The sequence below is a fragment of the Tachyglossus aculeatus genome, chromosome 17 (assembly GCF_015852505.1).
Source record: "Tachyglossus aculeatus isolate mTacAcu1 chromosome 17, mTacAcu1.pri, whole genome shotgun sequence".
Classification (NCBI taxonomy): Eukaryota; Metazoa; Chordata; class Mammalia; order Monotremata; family Tachyglossidae; genus Tachyglossus; species Tachyglossus aculeatus.
Window position 1 is genome coordinate 56,706,957 of NC_052082.1, and position 15,529 is coordinate 56,722,485.

The 15,529-nt window shown below is 51.7% G+C and overlaps 1 protein-coding gene across 2 annotated transcripts in view; it reads left to right on the top strand.

Annotated features, from left to right (window-relative positions):
* AP2B1 (adaptor related protein complex 2 subunit beta 1) overlaps window positions 1–8,726 on the top strand; it is a 70,908-nt gene extending 62,182 nt beyond the window's left edge. For both annotated transcript variants that reach the window (XM_038758950.1, XM_038758951.1), the window contains 4 exons: window positions 1,083–1,167; window positions 4,062–4,148; window positions 6,198–6,352; window positions 8,368–8,726. In XM_038758950.1, the coding sequence (XP_038614878.1) occupies window positions 1,083–1,167; window positions 4,062–4,148; window positions 6,198–6,352; window positions 8,368–8,442 (402 nt within the window). In that variant the 3' untranslated portion in view covers window positions 8,443–8,726. The remainder of the gene's footprint in view (window positions 1–1,082; window positions 1,168–4,061; window positions 4,149–6,197; window positions 6,353–8,367) is intronic.
* The last annotated feature ends 6,803 nt before the right edge of the window (window positions 8,727–15,529 follow it).

The following is a 15,529-nucleotide window of genomic DNA, read 5'->3' on the forward strand; positions in this document are numbered from 1 at the left end:
ACAAAATAAAATAGAATAGATATGTACAAGTAAAATAAATAAATAGAGTAATAAATCCGTACAAACATATATCCATATATCCAGGTGCTGTGGGGAAGGGAAGGAGGTAAGGCGGGGGGGATGGAGTGGGAGAGGAATCAATCAATCGTATTTATTGAGCACTTACTGTGTGCAGAGCACTGTACTAAGCGCTTGGGAAGGCCAAGTTGGCAACATATAGAGACAGTCCCTACCCAACAGCGGGCTCACAGTCTAGAAGGGGGAGACAGATCAAAACAAAACATATTAATAAAATAAATAGAATACATATGTACAAGTAAAATAAATCAATAAACAGAGTAATAAATCTGTACAGAAAACATATATACATATATACAGGTGCTGTGGGGAAGGGAAGAAGGTAAGGCGGGGGGGTGGAGAGGGAGAGGAATCAATCGTATTTATTGAGCGCTTACTGTGTGCAGAGCACTGGACTAAGCGCTTGGGAAGTACAAGTCGGCAACACAGAGACGGTCCCTACCCAACAGCGGGCTCACAGTCTAGAAGGGGGAGACAGACAACGAAACAAAACATATTAACAAAATAAAATCATTAGAATAGATATGTACAAGTAAAATAAATAAATAGAGTAATAAATCCATACAAACATATATCCATATATCCAGGTGCTGTGGGGAGGAGAAGGAGGTAAGGCGGGGGGGAAGGGAAGGCCTCCTATGGGACCGGGACCGGGTCCAACCCGATTTACCTGTATTCATCCCAGCGCTTAGTACAGTGTCTGGCACAAATGGTTTTGTTGTCTGTCTCCCCCTTCTAGCCTGTGAGCCCACTGTTGGGTAGGGACCGTCTCTAGATGTTGCCAACTTGGACTTCCCAAGCGCTTAGTACAGTGCTCCGCACACAGTAAGCGCTCAATAAATACGATCGATTGATTGATTGATTGGCGCAATTATTATTACTTCCCGGAAGGGCAGATGGGGGGGAAGCGCTTCGGAAAGGCCTCCCTGCCCACACCCTCCTTCCCCCCGCACCGTCGGATTCCCAAGGCGTCCCCTCATCCTCCCGCTCCGTTCTCCCGGCAGGTGGCCGTGAAGAATAACATCGACGTCTTCTACTTCAGCTGCCTCATCCCGCTCAACGTGCTCTTCGTCGAGGACGGCAAGATGGGTGAGAGATGCGAGCGGGCCCGCCGGCCCCGGGGTCCCTTCCCTCTGCGGCCCCCCGACCTCCCGGTGGGGTCGGCCCCGGGTGAGATGTTCCCCAGCTTGGACTTCCCAAGCGCTTAGTCCGGCGCTCTGCACACAGTAAGCGCTCAATAAATACGATTGATTGATTGGAGCCCGGGCCTGGGCGGCTGAAGACCCGGGTTCTAATCCCAGCTCCGCCACGGGTCTGCCCTGTGACCCTGGGCAAGCCGCTTCCCTTCTCAGCGTGGCTCAGTGGAAAGAGCCCGGGCTTGGGGATCGGAGGTCTGGGTTCGAATGCCGGCTCCGCCGCATGTCTGCTGTGTGACTTTGGGCAAGTCACTTCTGTGGGCCTCAGTTCCCTCATCTGGAAAATGGGGATTAAGACTGTGAGCCCCCCCCCCCCAGGGACAACCTGATCGCTTTGAAACCTCCCCAGCGCTTCAAACAGTGCTTTGCACATAGTAAGCGCTTAATAAATGCCATTATTATTATTATTATTCATCACCATCATCAATCATGTTTATTGAGCGCTTACTGTGTGCAGAGCACTGTACTAAGCGCATGGGAAGTACAAGTTGGCAACACATAGAGACGGTCCCTACCCAACAGCGGGCTCACAGTGTAAAAGATAATAATAATAGTGATAGCATTTGTTAAGCGCTTACTATGTGCAAAGCACTGTTCTAAGCGCTGGGGAGGTTACAAGGGGATCAGTTTGTCCCACGGGGGGCTCTTAGTCAATCCCCATTTTTACAGATGAGGTAACTGAGGCTCAGAGAAGTTAAGTGACTTCCCAGACTGAGCCCCTTCCTTCCTCTTCCCCTCGTCCCCCTCTCCATCCCCCCCATCTTACCTCCTTCCCTTCCCCACAGCACCTGGATATATGGCTATATGTTTGTACATATTTATTACTCTATTAATTAATTAATTTATTTATTTATTTATTTTACCTGTACATATCTATTCTATTTATTTTATTTTGTTAGTATGTTTGGTTTTGTTCTCCGTCTCCCCCTTTTAGACCGTGAGCCCACTGTTGGGTCGGGACTGTCTCTATATGTTGCCAATTTGTACTTCCCAAGTGCTTAGTACAGTGCTCTGCACACAGTAAGCGCTCAGTAAATACGATTGATGATGAAGTGACTTGCCCAAGGTCACACAGCAGACATGTGGCGGAGCCGGGATTCGAACCCATGACCTGTGACTCCAAAGCCCGGGCTCTTTCCACTGAGCCACGCTGCTTCTCTATATAAAGATAGCGTGTATTAAGCATGTATTATTACCATCGGCTTTTCCCGGGGGAAGTAATAATAATGATTGTGGTGTACGTGAAGCTCTTACTACGTGCTAAGGGCTGGGATAGATCCAAGATAATCGGGACCGACTCAGTCCCCGGCCCCCCAGGCCGCTCCGTCGAAGGTTGCGGGGAGGACGGGTTTTGAATCCCCAACGTACAGATGAGAAAACTGAGGCCCAGAGAAATCAGGCGGCTCCCCCGAGGTCCCGCGGCCGAGCCGGGATTAGGACACCCGGCCTCTGACTTCGAGGCCCGGGCCCCTCCCCCTAGAAGCAGCGTGGCTCAGTGGAAAGAGCCCGGGCTTTGGAGCCAGAGGTCGTGGGTTCAAATCCCGGCTCCGCCAATTGTCAGCTGGGTGACTTTGGGCGAGTCACTTCACTTCTCTGGGCCTCAGTTACCTCATCTGGAAAATGGGGATGAAGACTGTGAGCCCCCCGTGGGACAACCTGATCACCTTAGAGAAGCAGTGTGGCCCAGTGGAAAGAGCCCGGGCTTTGGAGTCAGAGGTCACGGGTTCAAGTCCCGGCTCCGCCAGTTGTCAGCTGGGTGACTTTGGGCTAGTCACTTCACTTCTCTGGGCCTCAGTTCCCTCATCTGGAGAATGGGGATGAAGACTGTGAGCCCCACATGGGACAACCTGATCACCTTGTATCCCCCACCAGCACTTAGAACAGTGCTTTGCACATAGTAAGTGCTTAACAAGTACCATCATTATTTATTTATTATTTATTGTAACCTCCCCAGCGCTTAGAACAGTGCTGGGCACATAGTAAGCGCTTAACAAGTACCACCATTATTTATTTATTATTTAGTGTAACCTCCCCAGCGCTTAGAGCAGTGCTTTGCACATAGTAAGCACTTAACAAGTACCACCATTATTTATTTATTATTTATTGTAACCTCCCCAGCGCTTAGAGCAGTGCTGGGCACATAGTAAGCGCTTAACAAGTACCATCATTATTTATTATTTAGTGTAACCTCCCCAGCGCTTAGAACAGTGCTGGGCACATAGTAAGCGCTTAACAAGTACCATCATTATTTATTTATTATTTATTGTAACCTCCCCAGCGCTTAGAGCAGTGCTGGGCACATAGTAAGCACTTAACAAGTACCATCATTATTTATTTATCATTTATTGTAACCTCCCCAGCGCTTAGAGCAGTGCTGGGCACATAGTAGGCAATTAACAAGTACCATCATTATTTATTTATTATTTATTGTAACCTCCCCAGCGCTTAGAGCAGTTGCTGGGCATATAGTAAGTGCTTAACAAGTACCATCATTATTTATTAATTATTTATTTTAATCTCCCTAGCGCTTAGAACAGTGCTGGGCACAGAGTAAGCGCTTAATAAATGCCATTACTATTATTATTATTATTATTATTAGACCTTGCTAACTTCTCGGGGCTGCTGCGTGGGGGGTCCCCAACTTCCTTACGAAAGCGTCGGCAGCCGGCCCCAGGGAAGACCCTCTCCCTGTGGCCCCCGGACTCCCGGGCAGGCGGGAATTTGGGGAGGAAGTGGCAGGGGGGGAAACCGAGGGAGAGTAGTCCCCTTCTATTCTCCCTCCTGCAGAGCGCCAGGTCTTCCTCGCCACCTGGAAGGACATTCCCAACGAAAACGAGCTCCAGTTCCAGATTAAGGAGTGCCACCTGAACGCCGGTGAGTGGTCAGGCGCCCCTTCCATACCCTCCCCGCGGGCCCTGGGGACTCGAATCACCCTGGAAAAGTCCCTCCCCCAAGCCCAGGCCATTGATTTCCCACCGGATCAAGGGGCCCGCCTCTTCCAGAGAAGCGGCGTGGCTCGGTGGAAAGAGCCCGGGCTTTGGAGCCCGAGGTCGTGGGTTCGAATCCCGACTCCACCCCATGCGTGACCTTGGGCAAGTGACTTCTCTGAGCCTCCGTTCCCTCATCCGGAAAATGGGGATTGATTGCGAGCCCTCCCCGTGGGGCAACTTGATCACCTTGTATCCCCCCCAGCGCTTAGAACAGTGCTCTGCACATAGTAAGCGCTTAATGCCATCACTATTATTATTATTATTATTATTATTATTATCATTATTATTATTCCAGGCTCCCGGAACGAAGCCTTCCGTCTAAATCGCGCATCCACCTCCCGCTAATGATCCTTAATAATTGTGGTATTTAGACCGTGAGCACACTGTTGGGTAGGGGCCGTCTCTATATGTTGCCAACTTGGACTTCCCAAGCGCTTAGTCCAGTGCTCTGCACACAGTAAGCGCTCAATAAATACGATTGAATGAATGATTGAATGAATGAATGAAACGCGGGCTGCCCCGGCTCCCTGGGTTGCCACGGTGACCAAGGCTGCGTCCGAGCCACCAGCCGGTACTTGGGGTAACCTCCGGCGACCTTCGGAGCCGGCCGTCTCGGGACCAGCGCGGCGGCTGCGGGGATCCCCTACTGAGATGCCCTACTGAGAGCTCTCCTCCTCCGGGAGGCCTTCCCAGACTGAGCCCCCTCCTTCAATCAATCAATCAATCGTATTTATTGAGCGCTTCCTGTGTGCCGAGCACTGGACTAAGCGCTTGGGAAGTACATTCTCCCCCTCCGCCTTACCTCCTTCCCTTCCCCACAGCACCTGGATATATGGCTGTATGTTTGTACGGATTTATTACTCTATTTATTTTACCTGTGCATATTTATTCTATTGATTTTATTCTGTTAATATGTTTTGTTCTCTGTCTCCCCCTCCTAGACTGTGAGCCCACTGTTGGGTAGGGACCGTCTCTTATCTGTTGCCGAACTGTATTCCCAAGCGCTTAGTCCGGTGCTCTACTGCTCTTCAAGGCCCTACTGAGAGCTCACCTCCTCAATCAATCAATCAATCAATCGTATTTATTGAGCGCTTACTGTGTGCAGAGCACTGGACTAAGCGCTTGGGATGTACAAGCTGGCAACATATAGAGACAGTCCCTACCCAACAGTGGGCTCACGGTCTAGAAGGGGGAGACAGAGAACAAAACCAAACATACTAACAAAATAAAATGAATAGAATAGATAGGTACAAGTAAAATAAATAAATAAATAGATAAATAAATAAATAGGCCTCCAGGAGGCCTTCCCAAACTGAGCCCCTTCCTTCCTCTCCCCCTCGTCCCCCTCTCCATCCCCCCCATCTTACCTCCTTCCCTTCCCCACAGCACCTGTATATATGTATATGTTTGTATATATTTATTACTCTATTTTACTTGTACACATCTATTTATTTTATTTTGTTAGTGTGTTTGGTTTTGTGCTCTGTCTCCCCCTTTTAGACTGTGAGCCCGCTGTTGGGTAGGGACTGTCTCTATATGTTGCCAACTTGGACTTCCCAAGCGCTTAGTCCAGTGCTCTGCACACAGTAAGTGCTCAATAAATACGATTGATGATGATGATGCTCTGCACACAGTAAGCGCTCAATAAATACGATTGAATGAATGAATGAATGAATCCCCCTTCCCGCCTCGCCCCCGGATTCCCCCCGGGTCCGACGGCTCCCTCTGCGCCCTTTCCCTTCCGAACCCCCTCAGGCCCGGTGGACGTCGCCCGCCTTTGGAGCGGAAGCTCCTTGCGGACAGAAACCACGTCAACCCTCGGCCTCGTCCCTCCCACGCGCTTAATTCGGGACGATGCCCGAGGAGGAGCTCAGTAAATCCCATTCCCGCCGCCCCTCCGAGGCCCGGCTTGATGCCGTCGGGTGTTTCCTAGACGCCGTGTCCAGCAAGCTGCAGAACAACAACGTGTACACCATCGCCAAGAGGAACGTGGAAGGGCAGGACATGCTCTACCAGTCCCTCAAACTCACCAACGGCATCTGGATCCTGGCCGAGCTGCGGATCCAGCCGGGGAACCCCAACTACACGGTGAGCCCCGGAGGCGTCCCCCCCAGCCCTCCCGGGGTCTCCTGGCCTCGCCGCGAACCCGGGAAGGGTGGAGGGGTTGGGATGACCGCCGGTTCACAGACGGGCACGCTGAGGAGGTCCCGGGGCAGCGGCGGGGGGCGGGCCTGGGGACCGTCTCTATATGTTGCCAACTTCCCAAGCGCTTAGTACAGTGCTCTGCGCATAGTAAGTGCTCAATAAATACGATTGATGATGATGATGAAAGGCCACAGGATGGAGACCCCCCCGGGGGAGTGTGCTGGGTGACCTCGGGGAAGGCTGGGAAGCAGCGTGGCCTAGTGGGTAGAGCCCGGGCCTGGGAACCAGAAGGACCTATATTATATTAATGGCATTTATTAAGCGCTTACTACATGCAAAGCACTGTTCTACGCGCTGGGGAGGTTACAAGGCGATCAAGTTGTCCCACAGGAGGCTCACAGTCTTCATCCCCATTTTGCAGATGAGGGAACTGAGGCCCAGAGATGCGACTTGCCCAAAGTCACCCAGCTGACAGTTGGCGGAGCCGGGATTTGAACCCATGACCTCCGACTCCAAAGCCCGGGCTCGTTCCACTGAGCCACGCTGCTTCTCCACTGAGAAGCGGTAGACCTGCGTTCTAATCCCGGCTCTGCCACTTGTCTGCTGGGTGACCTTGAGCAAGTCACTTCACTTCTCTGGGCCTCATTTCCCTCATCTGGGAAATGGGGATTAAGACCGGGAGCCCCTTGGGGGACAGGGACCGTGTCCAACCTGATTATCTCGTCTCTACCCCTGTGCTTGGAACAGTGCTTGACGCATAGTAAGTGCTCAGTGTTTAGTATAGTTCCCGGCACATAGTAAGCGCTTAACAAATACCGTGTAATTAGTATTATTAATAACAAATATCATTCATTCATTCAGTCGTATTTATTGAGCGCTTACTGTGTGCAGAGCACTGTACTAAGCGCTTGGGAAGTTGGCAACGTATAGAGACGGTCCCCCATCACGATCTGCACTTCATTGTCTTCTCCTGTAATAACGCTAATGATAATAACCGTGGTATGCGGTAAGCGCTTATTATGTGCCAAGCACTGTACTAAGCACTGGGGTAGATAGAAGATAATCAGGCCCCACTTGGGGCTCCCAGTCCAAGCAGAAGAGAGAACAGGGGTTGACTCTCCATTTTGAAGACGAGGGAACTGAGGCACGGAGCAGCGAAGTGACCGGCCCAAGTTCCCTCAGCAGATGAGTGGCAGGGCCGGGATTAGAGCCCCGACCTGTGCTCTTTCCACTCGGCCACGGTGCTTTCTCAAATGTAAAATCAATCAATCATATTTATTGAGCACTTACTGTGTGCAGAGCACTGGGCTAAGCGCTTGGGAAGTCCAAGTTGGCAACATCTAGAGACAGTCCCTACCCAACAGTGGGCTCACATCATCAGTCGTATTTATTGAGCGCTTACTATGTGCAGAGCACTGTACTAAGCGCTTGGGAAGTACAAATTGGCAACATCTAGAGACAGTCCCTACCCAACAGTGGGCTCACAGTCTAAAAGTGGGCTCACAGTCTAAAAGGGGGAGACAGAGAACAAAACCAAACCTACTAACAAAATAAAATAAATAGAATAGATATGGACAAGTAAAATAAATAAATGAGTAATAAATATGTACAAACATATACAGGTGCTGTGGGGAAGGGAAGGAGTTAAGACGGGGATGGAGAGGGGGACGAAGGGGAGAGGAAGGAAGGGGCTCAGTCTGGGAAGGCCTCCTGGAGGAGGCAGGGAGGGTCCCTCCCTCCCCGTCCCCGAAACCAGAAGCGACATCTACAGCGCCTTCCGCCCCCGAGGGGGTTCCCAGATCCAGGGGGCACCGACCTGCCCACCCCGCGTGGGATCGCTTCCCGCATTCATTCCTTCGGTCGTACTCATTGAGCGCCCACCACGTGTTGTAAGCGCCCGGGAGAGTGGGCCGCGGGGTCGGTCTCCGCTCACCACCCCTTTTCCCCCCCCTCCGCAGCTGTCTCTGAAATGCCGGGCTCCCGAAGTGTCTCAGTACGTCTACCAGGTCTACGACGGCATCTTGAAAAACTGACCGGCCCCCCACCCCCGGCGCCGGTCCCAGACTCGCCAGACCGGCCGCCCCGCCCAGGTAGCCATTAGTCTAACGTCCACCAGTACCAACCTGTTTGATATTTTTAGCGTCCCGTGGAAGTTTGTAACCACTGCTCCGACCGGCCCCAGAGCGTCCCCCCGGCCCCCGTGCTGACGGCCGGCGGCTTTCCGACGGGAGCGTCGTCGGGTACTTTGTCACTGAGAGCTCATTTCACGCCTGAAAAATCGGAAAGGGGGAGGAATACAAACCAAACATTCAAGGGAGGAAAAGTAGCACCGAAACCCGACCGGCACAAAAATAGCGTTTTATATCTTTATACCTCCGGGATCGTTGGGGAGGCGCAGGGCCTAAGCGGCTGAGGAGGAGGAGGAGCCCCCCGCCTCCCCAGAGCAGACCCGGGGTCGGAAATTACTCGACTACGGCCCTTTGGAGGGTCCGGCCTCTGCAGCCAGCCCTTTCTTCAGGTGGCTGGGGTCTTCCCCAAGCCCCTGCCCCCGCTTTCGCCATCTCCCCGTGGCCCTGCTGCTCCGTCACCCAGCAGGTGGGCGTTAAGAGCTGCCCACCCTGAGCCCTCGGACCCCCGGATCCCGGCGGGGATAGGGATTCCAGGGAATCCGAGCGGAAGCAGCTTGCCCCGTTCCACGGCCCGGTCTCCCGGGCTCGGCCCCAGCTGTACGCAGGGAGGAATGAGCGCTCAGTTACCCGTCAAAGCCCCTCGGCCCTTCCCAGTTGGAATTGCGGCCCCTTCCCCGACCACCTTCCTAGTTCCCGGAGCCCCGAGGAGCCAAATGCCCCAACAGGTTGCCATCGTCCCCGGGGCCCCGCGGAGGCCGGGAGAGGGGAGGTGGGGTGGTGGGCCCTAGCCCTTGCCGGCCGATCCTGCATCCCACCTCCGCAGGCTCGACCCCTGAGGCGGGAGGCCCCCCCCAAACCTGTTCGGACCCCCCGAAAAAGCCGAAGGGGCAGGGGGGCGGTTGGAGAGGCCCAGCGAGCGCGTGGTCCTGTCACGGCGGCCGTCGGAGTTGGGGGGCGGTGGGGCCGGGCGTCGGCGAGCAAGGAGAAGCCGTTGAAGTCGGGGGGCTTCTCCGTGGGGTGAGGGGAGCCGGCTTTCCCCCCTTTAAGGGGGCCGGTCGAGGAGGGAGGAGCGCGGAAGTGGGCGGCCCCAGGGACCAAAGGCCAGCTGGCCTGGAAGGACCACAGCGGAGGAGAAATCCCGCGCCCCCCGCCCTCCCACACCCCGCTAGCCCAAGGCCAGCTGACCCTGGGCCGAGCCCCCTCCACCGTCCCCCGTCTAACCATGTCCGGACCCTCACAGATGGCTGGACCCTGGGGGGCCCCGGCTCACCAGGCCGGAGGCCGGACACGAGAGAGAAAAAGTAAAAGCCGCTATCCCCGGGGACTCTTGCGGGGCGAGGGTCCCTCCGGGGGACCCCCGGGCCCCCGTGGCGGCTGCAGCAGGGGAGGGAGAGGAGGGGAAGGGAGGGAAGGAGCGGGGCAGTGTGATAACCACTCAGCATTCTGTTGTTCCCTGTCGAAGCCTGCCAAGGTAGGGCTTGGTTCTGTGTCCTTGTCAATAAACTGTCATTTACACCAAAGGCCCCGACCACCTGTGTTTCATCTGGCGGGAGACATGGGGAGGTGGTCCCCGGCCCCCGTGGCCAGGAGAATAATAATAATGATGGCATTTATGAAGCGCTTACTATGTGCAAAGCACTGTTCAATCAACCGTATTTATTGAGCGCTTACTGTGTGCAGAGCACTGTACTAAGCGCTTGGGAAGTACAAGTTGGCAACATATAGAGACGGTCCCTACCCAACAGTCGGCTCACTGTTCCAAGCGCCGGGGAGGTTACAAGGTGATCGGGTTGTCCCACGGGTGGGGGCTCACGGTCTTCATCCCCATTTGACAGATGAGGGCACTGAGGCCCAGTGAAGTGACTTGCCCAAAGCCACCCAGCTGACAATTGGCGAGCTGGGATTTGAACCCATGACCTCTGACTCCAAAGCCCGGGCTCTTTCCACTGAGCCAACCTGCTTCTCGTGAAGCCCCTACATGACTGGGCGGAAGGGTGGGGGCCTCAGCGAAACCTTCCTCCCCTTACTGTTGCTCCTGCTCTTTTTTTTTTTTATGGCATTTAAGCGCTTACTATGTGGCAGGCGCTGTACTAAGCGCTGGGCTAGACACAAGCTAATCAGCTCGGACACAGTCCCCGTCCCACCCGGGGCTCGCTGTTTTAATCCCCATTTTACAGACGGGGGAAGCGAGGTGCAGAGAAGGGGAGTGACTCGCCCAGGGTCACACTGCAGACAACGGTTTGTATGTATTTATTACTCTATTTTATTTGTACATATTTATTCTATTTATTTTGTTAATATGTTTTATTGTCCATCTCCCCCTTCTAGACTGCGAGCCCGCTGTCGGGTAGGGACCGTCTCTAGATGTTGCCAACTTGGACTTCCCAAGCGCTTAGTCCAGTGCTCTGCACACAGTAAGCGCTCAATAAATACGATTGAATGAATGAATGAATGAATATGTATTCATTCAGTCGTATTTATTGAGCGCTTACTGTGTGCAGAGCACTGGACTAAGCACTTGGGAAGTCCAAGTTGGCAACATCTAGAGCCGGTCCCTACCCGACAGCGGGCTCGCAGTCAAGAAGGGGGAGACGGACAACAAGACAGAGCATAGTAACAAAATTAATAGCGTAAATTTGTAAAAATTAAATAGTCATTCATTCAATCGTATTTATTGAGCGCTTACTGTGTGCAGAGCACTGTACTAAGCGTTTGGGAAGTCCAAGTCGGGAACATCTAGAGCCGGTCCCTACCCAGCAGCGGGCTCACAGTCGAGAAGGGGGAGACGGACAAGACAGAACATAGTAACAAAATTAATAGAATAAATATGTAAAAATTAAATAGAGTAATAAATACGTACAAACATAGGTGCTGTGGGGTGGGGAATGGAATGGAACGGACAGGTCTCTGCTTGATTCTCCCTCCTTCAGTCGAGACCGGTGGAGGACTGTAAGCTCTCCAGGTGGCATCCTGAGAGGAATAATAATAATAATAATAATAACGGCATTTATTAAGCACTTACTACGTGCAAAGCACCGTTCTAAGCGCTGGGGAGGTTACAAGGTGATCAGGTTGTGCCACGGGGGGCTCACAGTCTTAACCCCCATTTTACGGATGAGGTAACTATAGGCCTCACTCACCCAGAAAGAGGATCCGGAGGCTACAGGGGGGATGTCCTGAACGCCGCGCCCCGCTTCGAAGGCCTCCCCACAGCGGGGGGCTGGCCGAGGGCACCGCGGAGGGCCCCCGTGCCACCCACGCCCCACGGACTCCCCCCGGGAAGCATCCCCTCTCTCGGATTAAACCTGAGCCGTGGCAGTGGACGTCGCCCCGGTGACCGAGGAGGGCATCTCCACCGTAACAGGTGGGCAGCACCGACCAGGACGAGGTTTATTAATAATAATAATAATAATAATGATGGTATTTGTTAAGCGCTTACTATGTGCAAAGCACCGTTCTAAGCGCTGGGGTGGATACAAGGTGATCGGGTTGTCCCGCGGGGGGCTCCCAGTCTTCGTCCCCATTTTCCAGATGAGGTCACTGAGGCCCAGAGAAGTGAAGTGACTTGCTCAAAGTCACACAGCTGACGAGCTGTTGTGAAATAATAATGATGGCATTTATTAAGCGCTTACTATGTGCAAAGCACTGTTCTAAGCGCTGGGGAGGTTACAAGGTGATCAGGTTGCCCCACGGGGGGGCTCACAGTCTTCATCCCCATTTTCCAGATGAGGGAACTGAGGCCCAGAGAAGTGAAGTGACTTGCTCAAAGTCACACAGCTGATGACTTGTTGTTAAATAATAATGATGGCATTTATTAAGCGCTTACTATGTGCAAAGCACTGTTCTAAGTGCTGGGGAGGTTACAAGGGGATCGGGTTGTCCCGTGGGGGGCTCCCAGTCTTCATCCCCATTTTCCAGATGAGGGAACTGAGGCCCAGAGAAGTGAAGTGACTTGCCCAAAGTCACCCAGCTGACAAGTGACAGAGCTGGGATTTGAACCCATGACCTCTGACTCCAAAGCCCGGGCTCTTTTCCACTGAGCCACGCTGCTTCTCTTGTTAAATGTCCAACAGCAGCTGAGCAAGATCAGGCAATCAATAAATTGTGTTCCTTGAGTACCATGTGCAGAGCACTGAGTGGGAGAATATAACACAATAATAATGACGGCATTTGATAAGCGCTTACTATGTGCAAAGCACTGTTCTAAGCGCTGGGGTGGATACAAGGTGATCGGGTTGTCTCGTGGGGGGATCACAGTCTTCATCCCCATATTCCAGATGAGGTAACTGAGGCCCAGAGAAGTGAAGTGACTTGCCCGAAGTCACACAGCTGACGAGGTGTTGTTAAATGTCCAACAGCAGCTGAGCAAGATCAGGCAATCAATTAAATTGTATTCCTTGAGTACCACGTGCAGAGCACTGAGTGGGAGAATACAACACAATAATAATAATAACAATGACAGCGTTTGTTAAGTGCTTACTATGTGCAAAGCACTGTTCTAATAATAATAATAATAATAATGGTATTTGTTAAGCACTTACTATGTGCAAAGCACTGTTCTAAGCGCTGGGGGGATACAACGTGATCAAGTTGTCCTACGTGGGGCTCACAGTCTTACCCCCCATTTTACAGATGAGGTAACTGAGGCTCAGAGAAGTTGTGACTTTTTTTAATGGCATTTTATTAAGCACTTACTATGTGCAAAGCACTGTTCTAAGTACTGGGGAGGTTACAGGGTGATCAGGTTGTCCCATGGTGGGGGGGCTCACAGTCTTTAATCCCCATTTTCCAGATAAGGTAACTGAGGCCCAGAGAAGTTAAGTGACTTGCCCAAAGTCACCCAGCTGACAATTGGCAGAGGCAGAATTTGAACCCATGACCTCTGACTCCAAAGCCCGGGCTCTTTCCACTAAGCCACGCTGTATCTATTCTATTTCTATTCTAAAATAGAAATAGTACTCCAACTTATTCATGTGCAACCTGAATATCTTGCATCCACTCCGGTGCTTGAATTGGTATATGCTTTCCCTACCCACAATAATAATAACGGCATTTATTAAGCGCTTACTACGTGTAAAGCACTGTTCTAAGCGCTGGGGAGGTTACAAGGTGATCAGGTTGTCCCGTGTGGGGCTCACAGTCTTCATCCCCATTTTCCAGATGAGGAAACTGAGGCCCAGAGAAGTGAAGTGACTTGCCCAAAGTCCCGCAGCTGGCAAGTGGCGGAGCGGGGATTAGAACCCACAACCTCGGACTCCCAAGCCGGTGCTCTTTCCACTAAGCCGTGCCGCTTCTGATCAGTGCTTTGCACATAGTAAGCGCTTAACAAATGCCATTATTATTATTATTATTATTATTATTATTATTATTATTATTATTCTGATATCCCCCAGAGGCTCTCTTTCAACCTAATAATAATAATCCAGTCATTCAGTCATATTTATTGAGCGCTTACTGTGTGCACAGTACTGTACTAAGCAGTTCAAAAGGACAAGAGACAATCCCTACCCAACAACGGGCTCAGAGTCTAGAAGATATTAATAATAATAATAATAATAGAAGATGGTAATAATAATTGTGGTATTTGTTAAGCACTTCCCGAGTGCCAAGCACTGTACTGAGCACCGGAGGAGGGCCAAGATTTTCAGGACGGACACGTTCCCCGCCACCCGTGGCTGTTGATGATCTGAAGGGGCGGCGTGGGGAAACGGATATCGGATACCCGGAAAGGTAAGTGACTTACCCAAGCTCTCGCATCAGGCAAGACCAAGACTCGAACCCAGGTCTCAATGAATCAATCGTATTTATTGAGCGCTTACTGTGTGCAGAGCACTGGACTAAGCGCTTGGGAAGTACAAGTTGGCAACACATAGAGACGGTCCCTACCCAACAGCGGGCTCGCAGTCTAGAAGGAGGAGACGGAGAACAAAACCAAACGTACAACAAAATAAAATAAATAGGAAAGATATGTACAAGTAAGATAAATAAATAGAGTAATAAATATATACAAACATATATACATATATACAGGTGCTGTGGGGAAGGGAAGAGGTAACTCCCAGCCCGTGCGCTTTCCCCCCGGGGTCTCTTGGGTTTCTCCTCGGGTTGGAGGCAGGCTGGGGGTTCAAGTAAGACAAGGCCCAGCGCTTAGAACAGTGCTTTGCACACAGTAAGCGCTTAATAAATGCCATTATTATAAGGCCCAGAAGCCCCCAGCCCCTCCTGATCTTAATTAATTAATGATGGTATTTGTTAAGCGCTTATTATGTGCAAAGCACTGTTCTAAGCGCTGGGGAGGTTACAAGGTGATCAGGTTGTCCCACGGGGGGCTCACAGCCTTCACCCCCATTTTCCAGATGAGGGAACTGAGGCCCGGAGAAGTGAAGTGACTCGCCCAAAGTCACCCAGCTGACGGTTGGCGGAGCCGGGATTTGAACCCATGACCTCGGACTCCAAAGCCCACGCTCTTTCCACTGAGCCATGCTGCTTCTCCATAGTTACTTTACTGGTCCTTGGGAAGTCGGCGAAGAGCCCCCCCGATTGAGACCAGAAAGGGGGTCTTCCCTAATAATAATTGTGATGGTTGGGTAGGGACCGTCCCTATATGTTGCCGACTTGCACTTCCCAAGCGCTTAGTACAGTGCTTTGCACACAGTAAGCGCTCAATAAATACGATTGAATGAATGAATATCCATTAAACACCTACTATGTGCCAGGACTGTTCTAAGCGCTGGGGTATTCATAAATTCATTCAATCGTATTTATTGAGCGCTTACTATGTGCAGAGCACTGGACTAAGCGCTTGGGAAGTCCAAGTTGGCAACATATAGAGACGGTCCCTACCCAACGGCGGGCTCACTGTTGCCCTCCACTGAGGCACAGAATAACCACTTAACAAGTATTATTATTATTATTATTATTACTATTATTATTATTATCACAGTATGGCTTAGTGGCAAGAGCCCGGGTTTGGGAGTCAGAGGTTATGAGT